Below are 14,465 nucleotides of genomic sequence, written 5' to 3'. Positions count from 1 at the left end.
CGTGTGACTTCGCTCCAGTCTTTATGTCTATAGCACCTAGCTCTGGGTAACTATTTTTGCCCTATGACCCATATCGTGTCGGTTATGTCATCTGCTTTTTGTACAGATAAGCGGTCGGACATTGCTTTTTAATCCGAAATTAGTTGTCTAACTAATAATGCGTCTTGATAAACATAGGGTGGCCAAGGGAAAAAAAAAACACAATTTCGGTTGGCCGCCTTGCCGAGATGTGGATATCCTCGCGCCATCTACCTCATTTAATCGGATCCACATACACTCCTGGAAATTGAAATAAGAACACCTTGAATTCATTGTCCCAGGAAGGGGAAACTTTATTGACACATTCCTGGGGTCAGATACATCACATGATCACACTGACAGAACCACAGGCACATAGACACAGGCAACAGAGCATGCACAATGTCGGCACTAGTACAGTGTATATCCACCTTTCGCAGCAATGCAGGCTGCTATTCTCCCATGGAGACGATCGTAGAGATGCTGGATGTAGTCCTGTGGAACGGCTTGCCATGCCATTTCCACCTGGCGCCTCAGTTGGACCAGCGTTCGTGCTGGACGTGCAGACCGCGTGAGACGACGCTTCATCCAGTCCCAAACATGCTCAATGGGGGACAGATCCGGAGATCTTGCTGGCCAGGGTAGTTGACTTACACCTTCTAGAGCACGTTGTGTGGCACGGGATACATGCGGACGTGCATTGTCCTGTTGGAACAGCAAGTTCCTTTGCCGGTCTAGGAATGATAGAACGATGGGTTCGATGACGGTTTGGATGTACCGTGCACTATTCAGTGTCCCCTCGACGATCACCAGTGGTGTACGGCCAGTGTAGGAGATCGCTCCCCACACCATGATACCGGGTGTTGGCCCTGTGCGCCTCGGTCGTATGCAGTCCTGATTGTGGCGCTCACCTGCACGGCGCCAAACACGCATACGACCATCATTGGCACCAAGGCAGAAGCGACTCTCATCGCTGAAGACGACACGTCTCCATTCGTCCCTCCATTCACGCCTGTCGCGACACCACTGGAGGCGGGCTGCACGATGTTGGGGCGTGAGCGGAAGACGGCCTAACGGTGTGCGGGACCGTAGCCCAGCTTCATGGAGACGGTTGCGAATGGTCCTCGCCGATACCCCAGGAGCAACAGTGTCCCTAATTTGCTGGGAAGTGGCGGTGCGGTCCCCTACGGCACTGCGTAGGATCCTACGGTCTTGGCGTGCATCCGTGCGTCGCTGCGGTCCGGTCCCAGGTCGACGGGCACGTGCACCTTCCGCCTACCACTGGCGACAACATCGATGTACTGTGGAGACCTCACGCCCCACGTGTTGAGCAATTCGGCGGTACGTCCACCCGGCCTCCCGCATGCCCACTATACGCCCTCGCTCAAAGTCCGTCAACTGCACATACGGTTCACGTTCACGCTGTCGCGGCATGCTACCAGTGTTAAAGACTGCGATGGAGCTCCGTATGCCACGGCAAATTGGCTGACACTGACGGCGGCGGTGCACAAATGCTGCGCAGCTAGCGCCATTCGACGGCCAACACCGCGGTTCCTGGTGTGTCCGCTGTGCCGTGCGTGTGATCATTGCTTGTACAGCCCTCTCGCAGTGTCCGGAGCAAGTATGGTGGGTCTGACACACAGGTGTCAATGTGTTCTTTTTTCCATTTCCAGGAGTGTATTATGCCATTCAGTTAAGTATGGAACATTGGGCAGTGCAGGTGTCTTTTGAGGCAATGGAGTAGTTCTGTCGTGAGCAGAGGGTTGCGGTGCTAAACGCGCAGTGCGCCGTCGAAGATACCGTCATTTCTGTGTTCCAAACGGAAGATAAATAAAACAGGGGCGTGAGACGGGTTCTGTAACCAATGTGGAATATAAGCGGCGTGGCTTGGTAGTACAACGACGAGTTTGTGCTGTTCTGCAACAATGTCCGCAGTGACCTGTCCGTTGCCATTCCAGAACATTACAAACAGGGGTGATTCTAGAAGTCGGTCAAGGGAGAAGGGGGGGGGGGAGGTTTGGGGGAATGGAATATCGCTTAACAAATGGAGAGTTGGGGTCCTCCACCTACAAATTGGTAAAATTTGTTGTTGCTTAAAGTAGTTTGTTTTGGAGTTCAGGGTAAAAATTGTGTATTAATAAATAATAAGACGCTCATTTTAAGTTAAATGATATTTATGGGTTTCGATAGTATTTGCCGCTAATATTCTGTTGTTAAAATGTGTTTGAAATACATTGCAACCTATATTGCTACATAATTATAAAAAAATGATTAAATCTGTTGGAGTAATATATTCGCTGATTTCTGAAGTCATTTTATCCAGTGTAGTATGATACTCCTGGCGGGGGGGGGGGAGGGGTGGAGGCTATAGCCCCCAAAGCCCCCCCCCCCCCTCCCCTGCCACCGCCCCTGATTACAAATCCCCCGTACATCGTTTAAAGCAGTGCCGGCCACAGCGTGCCAGTTTTCACGCGTGCAGGGGTGCGGGCTGCGGGCTGCGGTCTGGCAAAGGCCCGGTCTCTCTCGGCTTTGCTCGTTCCTTTCCGGAAGTACCCGGAACAGTCCGGCATATCATTGAGCATTGCGCTGTGGCATTTTCTGGTGGGCACAGCCCTCTTCAGTTCTACACCATTGTCGTGTGAGCGCTGTTTATCTTTTGCTATTTCTTTGTGGGTATGGAGGACGTTCACAGGTCCAGTGGCTGTTCGCACAAATAAAGGCACTCTAGCAATCTATCGTGACAAGCCTTTAAAACTGAATGGGAGTGGCAGAAGAGAGGGACGAGAATTCTCATTATATATTGTGTAGTCGCATAAGCGACGGGTATCGAAAATCTGCTCTGAAACGAGATTACAATACCATGCATTATGAATTTAAAGACGTCGTTGGCAATGAAAGAGCAAAAGATCGACAGACGGGATTCGCTGTTCTCTTCATCAAGAAGTGCTTGTATTAAATTTGCGAGTATGGAGCACGTGAAGAAATTGGTGCTGCGAATAGTAAAATTTCTGAAGTCGCACACATTATTCCGCGGTCAGTTGCAACAATTTTCGATGGAACTGTACGAAGAGTATGGAGACTTTAAATATTACTTCAAAGTACATGGGCCAAGTCAAGGAGCATGGCTGGAACGATTCAAAACTCGCTATTTTTGAATCTATGAAGGAAAAAGGAGTGCAGGGACGGAAATTAGAATATCGAGAATGGATTGCAGACCGGTCACCGTAAGACACTGCAAAGAGAGAAACAACTTAGTTCTGATTTGTTGGGGGATGCAGTTAAAGAGAAAATCGCGTCGTGGGAGAACCACGTTCTGACAAACACAGTCCAGTTCCCTAAGCTCACTGGCGTTAAAGAAAAAGCGAGGTCTGAAGGTTTCACTGTGGCCTTGAAAGAATTACAAAAATAGTTGCCAATACGTTTTGAGGGCACTGCCAGTCTTACATCTGTTTTCGAGACCTTTTGCCGTTTCAGTTGAGAGCACCCCTGTGCATGTACAGGTGTAACTGACTTATCTGCGAAGTAATTCCCGTTTTAAAGATAAATCCCAGTCAGAGTAGTACTGATCCAGACGTTTACATTGCTTTCTTCAGGTAGAGATTCTACGTCTCCATAATGAGGTTGCAAAGGTTGTGCAATATTTCGAATAACATACGCGTGTGAAAGACTTTGTCTTAGATTATGAAACTAAGTAAGTTACGATTACGTGGCAACCTGGATGCGAAAATGTGCAAAATTGTCTGTGTCTGTCCGTGTGCCGACACCTGATACCAAATAAAAATTATATATATTCACGCGCCAAAACTAATTAAATAATACTGAAAATTTGACTCTTTTTTATATCTACGTTGTTGAGAAATACGAAATGCAATACTAAGACATACGCGGCACGACTGCATTGTCATTTAAATGCCGCGCATTCGTAGTTCCCCCTCCCTCCCCCCCCCCCCCCCCCCACCTCATGCTCAGACAGCGTGGCGTGGCGAGGGGGAAACCTGCTAGCCAGGTTGAGCTCTATGGCAATCATGCCAGGGCACCGCCCACGGGCCAAATTTTTGGCGTTAAGGTTTAATCCTGAAAAGCTGCAAGTCGCTCACCGGTCACGACCAGGAGATAAAATGATTAGGTGCAATTTCTGCACAACATTACTGAACAGAATTGACCGGGATGTTCCATTTCTGACAAACCTTGTGATGTCTGATGTGGCAAACGTTCATCTGAATGGATTAGTCAATAAACAAAACCCTCGATATTACTCGGGCACTAAGGCGTACCTCATCCATGAAAAGACTCGGGATAGTTCTGGATAGCCGTCCGGTGTGCTGTTACACAGTTGGAATTGTTTTGCTGGCCCATGTTTTTTTTAAAAAAAAAGAAAAGAAAAAACAGCAACAGCCGGCCAGAGAATGTCAGTTCCGAGCGGTTTGCGGCCATGATTATCAATTTCTTCATTCCACAGCTGCAGGGACATTGCTGTTTAAACGCAAGGTTCGGTTGCAGCCCATACGTCCCGTAATTGAATGACTACGATGGGGTGCCACTTTCCACATCAATTACTCTCATGATCTGGTAATGTCCCATGACTGGCGAAAGCATATGATCTTCCAGGCCTTGATTTCTTTTCCCATCGGCTTATCTCAAGAACACAGTTTTCCCTTGGCGAGTCCACAGTACTGATAGGATGAAAACCGCAAACTGGGATGATGTAGAAGCAATTCCTCAAGGAATGATCAAGAACGTATTCAGGAGCTTCCGAACGTCTTCAGCAATCCATCGTTAAAAATGGAAACCGTTTTGTGACGTAATTTTTAAGAAATAAACTTGTTTTCGATGATGAGAATGTTTGCAAAACAGTTATCTGTAAGTTATGTTGGTATAAATATATGCTAGATCACACAAGAACCAAATGAAAATGTACTGCAGTACTTCCTGTGGCCACTCTGTATTACAACATAAGCGGAAAATATTTTCGCTGGTTACCAGCAAAAAGCATTTGGAAAAGAAAAAGCTTTAAAGAAATCATCACATTCAGTAAAAAACCAGATACTTATTTTTGTCAATAACATGTCTACTTTGGAACGTAATCCCTGAAAGTTTTAGCAGATCACACTCGTTAATCATTTGCTCTGCTTCAGCAAGGGAATTTTATGCTTACTATTCAACGCCGACGCCCAATTAAACCAAAGTATACACTCAGTTTACAAATTACAGAAAATGGCATATGTATCTCGGTCAAAATAAGAAAGTGATTGACAGTCGAACATTGAAGGTGGAGATGTTTGCAGTTCGCCTTGGCCAGAGTGCACTATATGGCTACAACAGTAGCAGGTGTGTACTTCATTTCCGGGCACGTTCCTCTGCTCCACGTATTAGTTTTCCTTAGCGGCGTAGTAACAGCCTCACCAATTTCCCTCGGATTTTCACAACCGGTTTCTGACATTCTGTTGCGTGAAATAAACAAGCCGCACAGAGAAACAAAACCGACAAAGTAAGCAAATCACACTGTTCCACTCTTGGCCTGCGGCGTTGTCTGCAACTGACGAAGGTAACTAGCCCTTGAGGTAGCACAGCGATGAGACAACGTTGAAGTGAACAGAAAGTGAGACAAATCCCTGTTCAATTCTTGCTATGGTAGCTATCCCTTGAACAAATTGCTGTCAATCACATTGTTACTCTGGTCCACGTGTAATATGTACGTGCCTCCAAATATCGTATAAAATACAAACTCTGTCTGTTTAAAGCTCCATGCCTTGTGCTGAAATAAAACTGATTCAAAGTCATTGCAAATGTCGTCCCTTTCCTTAAATATTGAGCATTATTTTGAGCAGTTACTTTTACAAACAGTAAACTTAAATATAGGCCACCATAAAATCAACGTTAAGCCTTAAAGTGGAGCAATGTCGTCCCTTTCCTTAAATATTGAGCAATATTTTGAGCAGTTACTATTACAAACAGTAAACTTAAATATAGGCCACCATAAAATCAACGTTAAGTCTTAAAGTGGAGCAAAGTACATGGAAAGTAATAAACTGATTTAGGATGAAGGCTATATTAGAGTCTGACAGTTGTAGTGGGCTCTGAGCGGCTGCTTCGCGCGTTTACCGCAGCCTGTCACGTAACGCGGTGTTTTATATGTCTCTATGGCAAAAAGCGCTGCCAGCTATCAAAGATCTTCATCAACAGTTGAAGACGTGAGCGGAAAAACGGGCTAACCCTCAAATGTAAAAGCTTAGAGATAAGTGTTGCCATCTGTTGCTGGATACGGGAACTATCAAAATTGACATTGATCTCACCCCTAAGAGATATTTAGAGGTGAGACCAATTCAGTTTTGATAGTTTCCGTGTCCAGCAATAGATAGCTACACTTATCCCCAGAGTTTTACATTTGTGGATTAGTTCGTTTTTTCGCGCATGTCTTCAATTTTGCTGAAGAGTTTTTTTTTATTTTGTTTCTATTTTATTGCAACTGAACCCAGATAGGATTAAAATAGATGCTTAAAAGCGTTGTGCCTATATTTTTATCATCATCTCATTACGAGGTTTTTTTCCTTCTCGCTTTGGACTTCCTTCCTAATATCTGTTTCTTCAGATTTTCCCTTTGGTTGTCTTGGCATGCTGTTTCTCTCATTTGCTATCTTCTAGTGCGATCCCTAGGTGTTACAGACTTCTTCTTTTCCCAATCATTTCATGATATTACGACATCACCTAACGGTTCTCTTCTGAGTAGTTGATCTCTAACCAGTAGCTCCAAAAGAGCAAATCAATTGCGACTTTACCTCATGTCATGTTACCCGTACCTTGGGTAACTGAGCAACGCGCAGCTGTGTTTAAAATGAATGGCTCGATGTAGTCATAGGGTCAAGCTGCCCACGTCTACTTTCATGCCCAGCAGCTACTTCACTGCAAGTAATAAACTGTAGCTGTGACCCTGCATTAAAATAGTCTATGCTTGGCTAGAATGGCGAATTAATAAAATAGACATGTTAAAGAACAGGTACATGAATAATTAATAAACAAAAGGTTCTGTTCTAATGCCTGTTGTTGACAGAGAATTGTGGTGAATAATGTTTGTTCAAGGAAATGAAGCTAAAATAAACGGAAAGTGGTCCTACGACAGTGAGGTATAATACGGACGGAAATACTCTTCTTAAATGCAGTCCATTTCGTGATCACAATAATCGAAATATTCACTTGCTCAAAATAATTGAGAGTTCGACATAATGAGTTACAAACCAACACATGCGAGGTAACGAGTAGAAACACATACTCTGTTCTCAATTCCGTAATGCAATCGGAAAAAGTTAAGAGTATTTTAGCGGCGGTTCACTGCCCAGAATCAATCAGTTACACAGTCAAATACAACTCGCTACCACAGGCAGGTCTGCCTTCTTGAAGCATAAATGTAAAAGTATCTTCTTCTAAACGAAAAGTGCCCAGAATCGCAACTTTGAACGCAACACTCGAAAATAAAGTCTGTCTCCACTCGTTTCTAGTGGTCTTCCGCCATTACCTACTTTTCAATCGGCTGAAGTCCATCCCCACCAAAAAAGTTCTACATGCATGATTTGACTCAACGTGACCACTTTCTGCACTAAACTTATCTAATGCAACAAGATTTAAATAAAAGAAATGTTATAAACATTCGCTCACATTCAGATCCTTTACAATAAATATAAATTATAGGTAGTCCATAAATAAATAAGCCAGCATTCTTGCGCAAATGCGCTCACATTAGATGATAAGATTGTCGTTAAATACTGGTTAAACAATTATTTAGGTTTGCTTGACAGAAGCGTCCTGTGGCACTCTTTAAAATAGTGAAGTCAGCGAACACATATGACTGACCAATTCTTAAATTACCATGATTTTGTATTAGCAGTTGAGAACAGTAGTTAAATAAATGTCTGGCAAAACCAGTAACATTCATTGTAGAACTACAGAAGTATGACAAGATATGAGGTATTGATGCTGCATTCATTTGCTGTGTTACTGTGGAGAAGACGATGTTCTGACAAACATTTGCATAATGAAACCATATAAAAAACGTAATAAATCAAAAAAATAAAATGATACACCTACATAGTTTTCAGGAAAGGTAACTGTAGTGGAATGCTATCAGCTGAGATATCGTTTGTTGATTGCATGAAGGGTTTAAAAGTTGTTGATTCAAAGGTTCAATGTGGAGATGTTTAGTCACTGTGAATTATTAACTTCTGAAGTTGCAAAGATACTGAAAATATTGTTGAGTCACTGGAAGCACCTCATTTATCTGAGATCAGAGAAGTATTCGGATTTACTTTATTATGTAATTGAGATTCACTGTCGAATTTCTAAGAGCTGTAGCTTAGCCATCTTTCAGATTGTCTCAAAGTCAACCATTGCTGGAGCACTCCGCATTCTGCTAAGTGACCATCCGTCGTATACGTTCCCCGTACAAGTTTTTACCCGCTTGCTTCTACTCGCTCCACCTCCGCACCTGGGGTAGGGCCTTACCGGTCGCTTCTCCCGGATAGTCGCTTGTTTGCTTCATACTTTGAACTAATCTAAACATCTCATTTCCTGACCCCGCCTGTGTGTTCTTCCTTTGAGACGAAAGGGTCTTTCTTTACCCTGGAACTGATGGAATGGTCTCTCCGTAATCCTCATAAATGTGTTGTGGTCGGAGACTACATGACTGACTTACCAGGAAGCAATTTTCCCATGAGGGCCAGTGTTTCCAACATAGGCCGCAGAAAAATTTCTTAAAAACGCTGTACACAGAACAGACAATGGCCAGTGAGAAGGCCTGCATTCTACTGCTAATTCCGACTGGCTGTCAGGCCTGTGTGTTAAATGATGTCGTGGTCTGAAGCTGGCGAAATCGACGACTCAGCCTGCAATCTTCACGGCGTGTAGAGAAGTCGTGTGCGCTCTGAGGCGGAGGTGGTAGTTTCGTTGCGTGCTTTTGAAGTCGGGAATAGGCGATTCTTCGTGATCAACCAACACGAAACAGAGGATACGATGTGCGTCCTTTGGCTCGGGCGTGGAATTGCGCTTAGGCACTTCCCTGTTTTTCTCGGCGATGTTACGGATTAGTGAGCATGGCCTTGGCTGGCAAGGAGAGAGAGCCCGGAGCATACCGTGTAGAAAATAGCTACCTGGAGACTGTCTTGGATAAAAGTTACGGACACGGCTAGGGTTAATTCATGCCAATAAATTTAATTTGCTTCTGTGCGTAGGCCTGCCTGAGAGTGATATTGTGACTTTCCTGATTGACTTTATTCTTTACTATGCTTCGAAACTGCTAAATATGTGCGGAAATTGGATGCACATCATAAATTCTCCACTCTCTCTGCCTATCTCCTCCTGCCCCTCTTTTCATCTATGTCCTGCTCCTCCCCTCCCCACTCTCTGCACATCACCTCCTCTACCGTCTCTATGTCTGTTTCCTCCCTTCCTCACCTGTCCTCTCACCCCCCTCTCACACACGTAACCTTGTTCATTGTTATTGCAAACGAAATCTTAATTGGGAGTTGAACTCGTTTAAAGTGAATGCGTTGGGATCATTGGTACATTGGATATGAGTGAGACTTCTTTTTCGCTGCTGGATCTGTAAGGATAGTAGCTACCAGAATTGCGCACAGTTTTAATCTGCAAGTGGCTAGAATTACAAAGTTTCAGATGATTCAGATTCAGTATTAGTTGCAGTTGTAATAGTAACGGCAAGGAAGAAAACAAAACAGCACATTGTCCTATATACAATTATTATTGAATTTTTATGTAAGGAGGAAGACTATATATATATATATATATATATAAGGCACGTAAACCATTAGGCAAATTGTTTCACACACAAATATATGTATATGTATATATATATTGTGTGTGTGTGTGTGTGTGTGTGTGTGTGTGTGTGTGTGAAACAATGTGCCTAATGGTTTACGTGCCTTCCTGTCGTACTTCAAATTAACTGCAAGAAATAAAACGAAACTACACATTTTCACAGCACAGAACACCATTTTCTCCTCCCAGTCGGTTTTAACGCTAAACCTGGACACAAGTCTTTAAAAAAGTATATACTTCATGTTAATCTGAATGTTTATTACTGTCTCGTGTGAAAATTTTAAATAAATGGTCAAGAACTTTTCGAGATTTTTGTAACAACGTTTCCCATTTATGTATTACATATATATTTATATAGTACATATATTTAAAAATATATATATAGCCTATGTCCTTCCGAATGTTCATTAGAGTATCGTGTAAACAACTGAAGCAAATTTGTCAAGAACTTCTAGAGATTTTTAGTAACAGCGTTTCCCACTATATATTACATATATATTTATAAGTTTATTATATTGTAAATATAATTGTAGTTTATGTTCGTCCAAATGTTCATTACAGTATCGTGTAAAGACCTGAATCGAAGAGCTTTCAAGGTTTCTGGTAACAATGTTTTCCTTTTGTATATTACATATGCTATGTGTATTAAAACATGTAGTCTGCATCCATCCAAATACTCACTTGAGTATCGTGTAAAAACCTGAAGTAAATTGGTCAAGAACTATTCGGTATTTTTGGTAACAAAATACATTTTAAATATATATTGTATATTGTATATATTAAGTCAAAAATAGCCTACATCAGTTCAAATGTTCATTAGAGTATCGTGTAAAAATTTGAAAAACTTCGGTCGAGCACTTTTTATATTTGGTAAGCATGATTTTCTATAGTAGTACAGATTCCTATTTTATTGCAGTTGTGGTTATCGGCTAGAACTGCTAATGGCCAGGCGGTGTGTGACATATTAGCGGTGTACATATTCCTGTCCAGTGGTCGGATCTCGGAATCTTTTCTGAAAGCCGTTAGACAGCTACAGGGCTTTTAATTATTGACTTAGGAGTTGTGAAAAGTTAAACGCTGTCTCGCGGGGCAAAGCGCGGCTGGTGACCCTTATTTAGACTAAGCTGATAACGTAACATGGAAGCTTGTAGCTGTGGCATGGCATATATTGGTCAAACCATCAGGACCGTGGAGGACCGATTTATTGAGCATAAACGGCACCTACGATTACAGCAGCCAAGTAGATCTGCTATTGCCGAACATTGCTTGGATATTGGTCACCCCGTGCTATACGTATAACAACACCGAGATATTGGCCTGCACATCCAGCTTTGAGACAGTGTTATTAAGGAGGCAGTTGAGATTAAATGACGAGCAACCTTGTAACAGCGATGGAGGTTTTTTTTTTTAACTCTGTTTGGAATCCTGCTCTCTCCCGTGCCAAAAAACAGAGGGATAGAATCAATGTTACTTCACCTGTTAGTTCGCAGTCTCACTATCGATATCTCTGACTTTGATCATCTTTGGTGGCACTAGTGTCCAGTGTATATTATCTTTCCTGCATCAGTCTAAGAACCGAGGTTTTAAATTTGCCTGTACTTCGCCTGTCCATTGCAGTTTACCTTGAAAATGGCGGGGTGTACTCCCGCCGAAATATCGGCGGTCGCTGAAAATAGTACCTGGATGAATACCCGTCTGTTGCTTGAAAAAAGTTTGAAGATAATGTTTGTTTACATTAGCATGATAGTGCACCCCGACCCCGTCGTAAACCAAAATGGTGTGAGGTAATGGTTGTGGACCGTAACATTCCTTATACAGACTAGCCTGCCCAGAGTCCCGGCTGAAACCTAATGGAACACCGCCGGGTCGAACATCACTACATTCTGTGGTTTCGGGTCTTGCGGAACAATAGGCTGCCATTCCTCCAGACATTTAGGCACCTCATTGGAAATGTCCCTAGCAGTGTTCAAGTCGTCAAAAAGCGTCAACCAAGTGGCCGGCTAAGGTGTGATAGGTCCGTTTTCCTGTTCCAAATTAGTGTTTTTTTTTACGCAGAGAGACATTTCTGTTACGTGTTTGGAGATGTACTGCATTGATGTAAATATTTTATGTAAATTGGTATCTTTTTTGTTTTATTATTTGCTACTTCAACATTCCCCCCGATTTTTAAATTATTTTTCCTTCAAGATACTCAAACTGTTGTATCCCCTAGACTTTGCCGTATTTTGTCTCTGTGTAATAGTGGTCTATTATTATTTATATTAATATAAGCGAAGAAACAATAGAGACTACAGTACATGAATATATAAAATGGAGAGGACATTCCATATGACAAAATAACATACAACAAAAAATCTTTGTCCTGGAAAGCAAAACTAAGACATTACCTAACAATGGTAAGCCTGGAACACTGTATGTAACGGAAAAATTTAAACTAACAAGATTTGGGGACCTTGAAAACTGGAAAAAGTTAAAGAATTTTAAGGAAAATATCGGGATATAAAAGTAACAGTAATGCTAAATCCAAATTAAGATCAGAGAGCTGTATTTGAAAATGGTAGCGTTAACTGCTGCGATGAGGAAAAAAAGAATAGTGTTTCGTGGACACATATTCGTAAATGATGATAACGGACAAACCAAGCAGATCGACAATAGTAAACATGACTTGCTGAAATTGGCAAACATATGAAAAACACTAGAATTAGAATGGACATAGTAGATCAGAATACTTTTTAGAGAAGCAACACAGAAGTAGGATTTCAGGAACGAAAGAGATTAGGAAGGCTGGAAACAGAAACACTAAACACTGTGAAGAAAAGCCAAAGCTGGTTTATCGTCTCCTAAGAACGAGTTATTCGAATAAATACGAGCAAGGAAACTGTAACGTGAAGCAGTAAGAAAATTAGTTCTTTGGATTATATTTATGAGGCTTACCAATTAACAGTGATACGTTCACATGTAATTAGCGTTTCTTTTTGCTAACTATGTGCTCTGGAGAGAACTGGTAACCGCTACCATCCAGTAGAATGTCAGCTGAACTGGCTGCTGTTTGTTACGCGTTCGCGTCACTGATAAGACACGTTGCGTAAGGAAGTTCCGCTTAAGCAGCGGAGAGATCATAAGCCTAAATGAAGCGGGGCATTTGCCAGTGACAGTGGAGCGGCAAACTTGGTTTCTTGAGCGGTAGCAAGGACTAAATGCGCCCTTGGGGCCTCACCGCCCGCCGTGCATCGGCAAACGCTTCTCCAAACTCAGTGGCCACTTCCGAAAGACGACCCTGGCCGCGCAGAAGCATATAGCAGTGTCTCTCAGCGGGCTCCTCAGTTCACAATGGCTCCGACGTTCTGCGACTGTGAATCGTGTAATGCGACCACGGACAACCCGCCGCTCAAGGGGGACTTCAGGGTAAGTATTCTGATTCGCGTAGCGTACGTTGCCTCGATGGATACACCATCGTATAGCGTCAAATCTATGCTTTATTAAGTTCTGTGCACAACCGCTGGGAGCGCTGCTGCGCTTCAGTACGTTCGTAAAATAAGGTCTCTGCTTATTCAACGTTTTTCCACAATCCGCGTATCTTTCGCTTCCGCTTTACTGTGTGTAGTTATTATATTGTTATCGCCTAGTTTTCCTTCCTTCAATATTCTTAACTTATAAGTCGATTGATGGATAATGATTTGTGCTCTCTTGCAAAGTTTATATTACCACTGCATTTGTTGTTTCTGTCGCGAAACTTTCGATACTTTTCACTGCCACCGACGTATGACAGGGGGAGAAAAAAAAGAGTGCAGACACGATGTGGCGCGCTATTCGAATTGTGCTTCTCTCTTGTGTTGTCTATAATGTCTACCTTCCGTATGTTTTGAGATGGCTCACGATTTTCTCGTGAAATTGAGATATCGCAGGAATGTTGTAAAACAGTGCGTCGCCAATGGACTAGTAAACTGTAAACGGAAATGTTATCACAAGATGAGACGCATCCTTTGAACGAAGACAGCCGACAGGTGAGACTCGAAGTGACAGAGGAATCATTTTAAAGTCAGTTATGAAACAAATCGATCCACATATTTTTTGAGCTCGGCCAATCGATAAATTTAATATCTCTTATACTGGGTAGCATGTATTAGTGTTGCCTGCCTTGAAATCTTGTTTGCTCTTACAGACTGATCTCTGACGGAGCGCGGGTTCTAGTTTAGCTTGGACGATGACAATCTGCTTGTAATTTGCCGAAGCGAACAAATATACGAAATAATGCATCAGTCAACAGATTGCTCCGTAGCCTGTATAGCCCAGGATCACATCTGTTCCATATTTAAAACACTTTCCATTAATAAATAACTAAGATACTAAGTTATTTCCCAAAAATTGTACACAAATCTGAGACGAGCGCTTTGGTGCATAGTGTGTACTTACAACGAATGTATGACGAAAAATCCAAGCGGAGCAGGCGACCCTACATAATTCTTACTTCATAATTACATAACTGGAAACAAATTCCGGGTCCTCTTACCTAGACATTAACAATGCAAGGATTAACGATAATTAGTTAATATGCGAACATCCAACCGTAATTTTCTGTTAAGTTTGTCATTGTTCTCCATCCCATTCATCTGTTTTCCAGAAAC

General features: G+C 42.5%; 1 protein-coding gene across 3 annotated transcripts in view; it reads left to right on the top strand.

Moving 5' to 3' along the window:
• Positions 1 to 14,465, top strand: part of LOC124798460 (venom dipeptidyl peptidase 4-like) — a 539,163-nt gene that overhangs the window by 425,205 nt on the left and 99,493 nt on the right. Inside the window, exon 1 of one of the 3 annotated variants that reach the window (XM_047261886.1) lies at positions 13,012 to 13,245. The exons of the other annotated variants lie outside the window; for them this stretch is intronic. Within the exon in view, the coding sequence (XP_047117842.1) occupies positions 13,171 to 13,245 (75 nt within the window). The 5' untranslated portion in view covers positions 13,012 to 13,170. Of the gene's footprint in view, positions 1 to 13,011; positions 13,246 to 14,465 lie in introns of those variants that run through there. 3 annotated transcript variants of the gene reach the window in all.

This window comes from Schistocerca piceifrons, chromosome 5 (assembly GCF_021461385.2).
Source record: "Schistocerca piceifrons isolate TAMUIC-IGC-003096 chromosome 5, iqSchPice1.1, whole genome shotgun sequence".
NCBI lineage: Eukaryota > Metazoa > Arthropoda > Insecta > Orthoptera > Acrididae > Schistocerca > Schistocerca piceifrons.
This window is presented reverse-complemented; position numbering and strand designations above follow the sequence as displayed.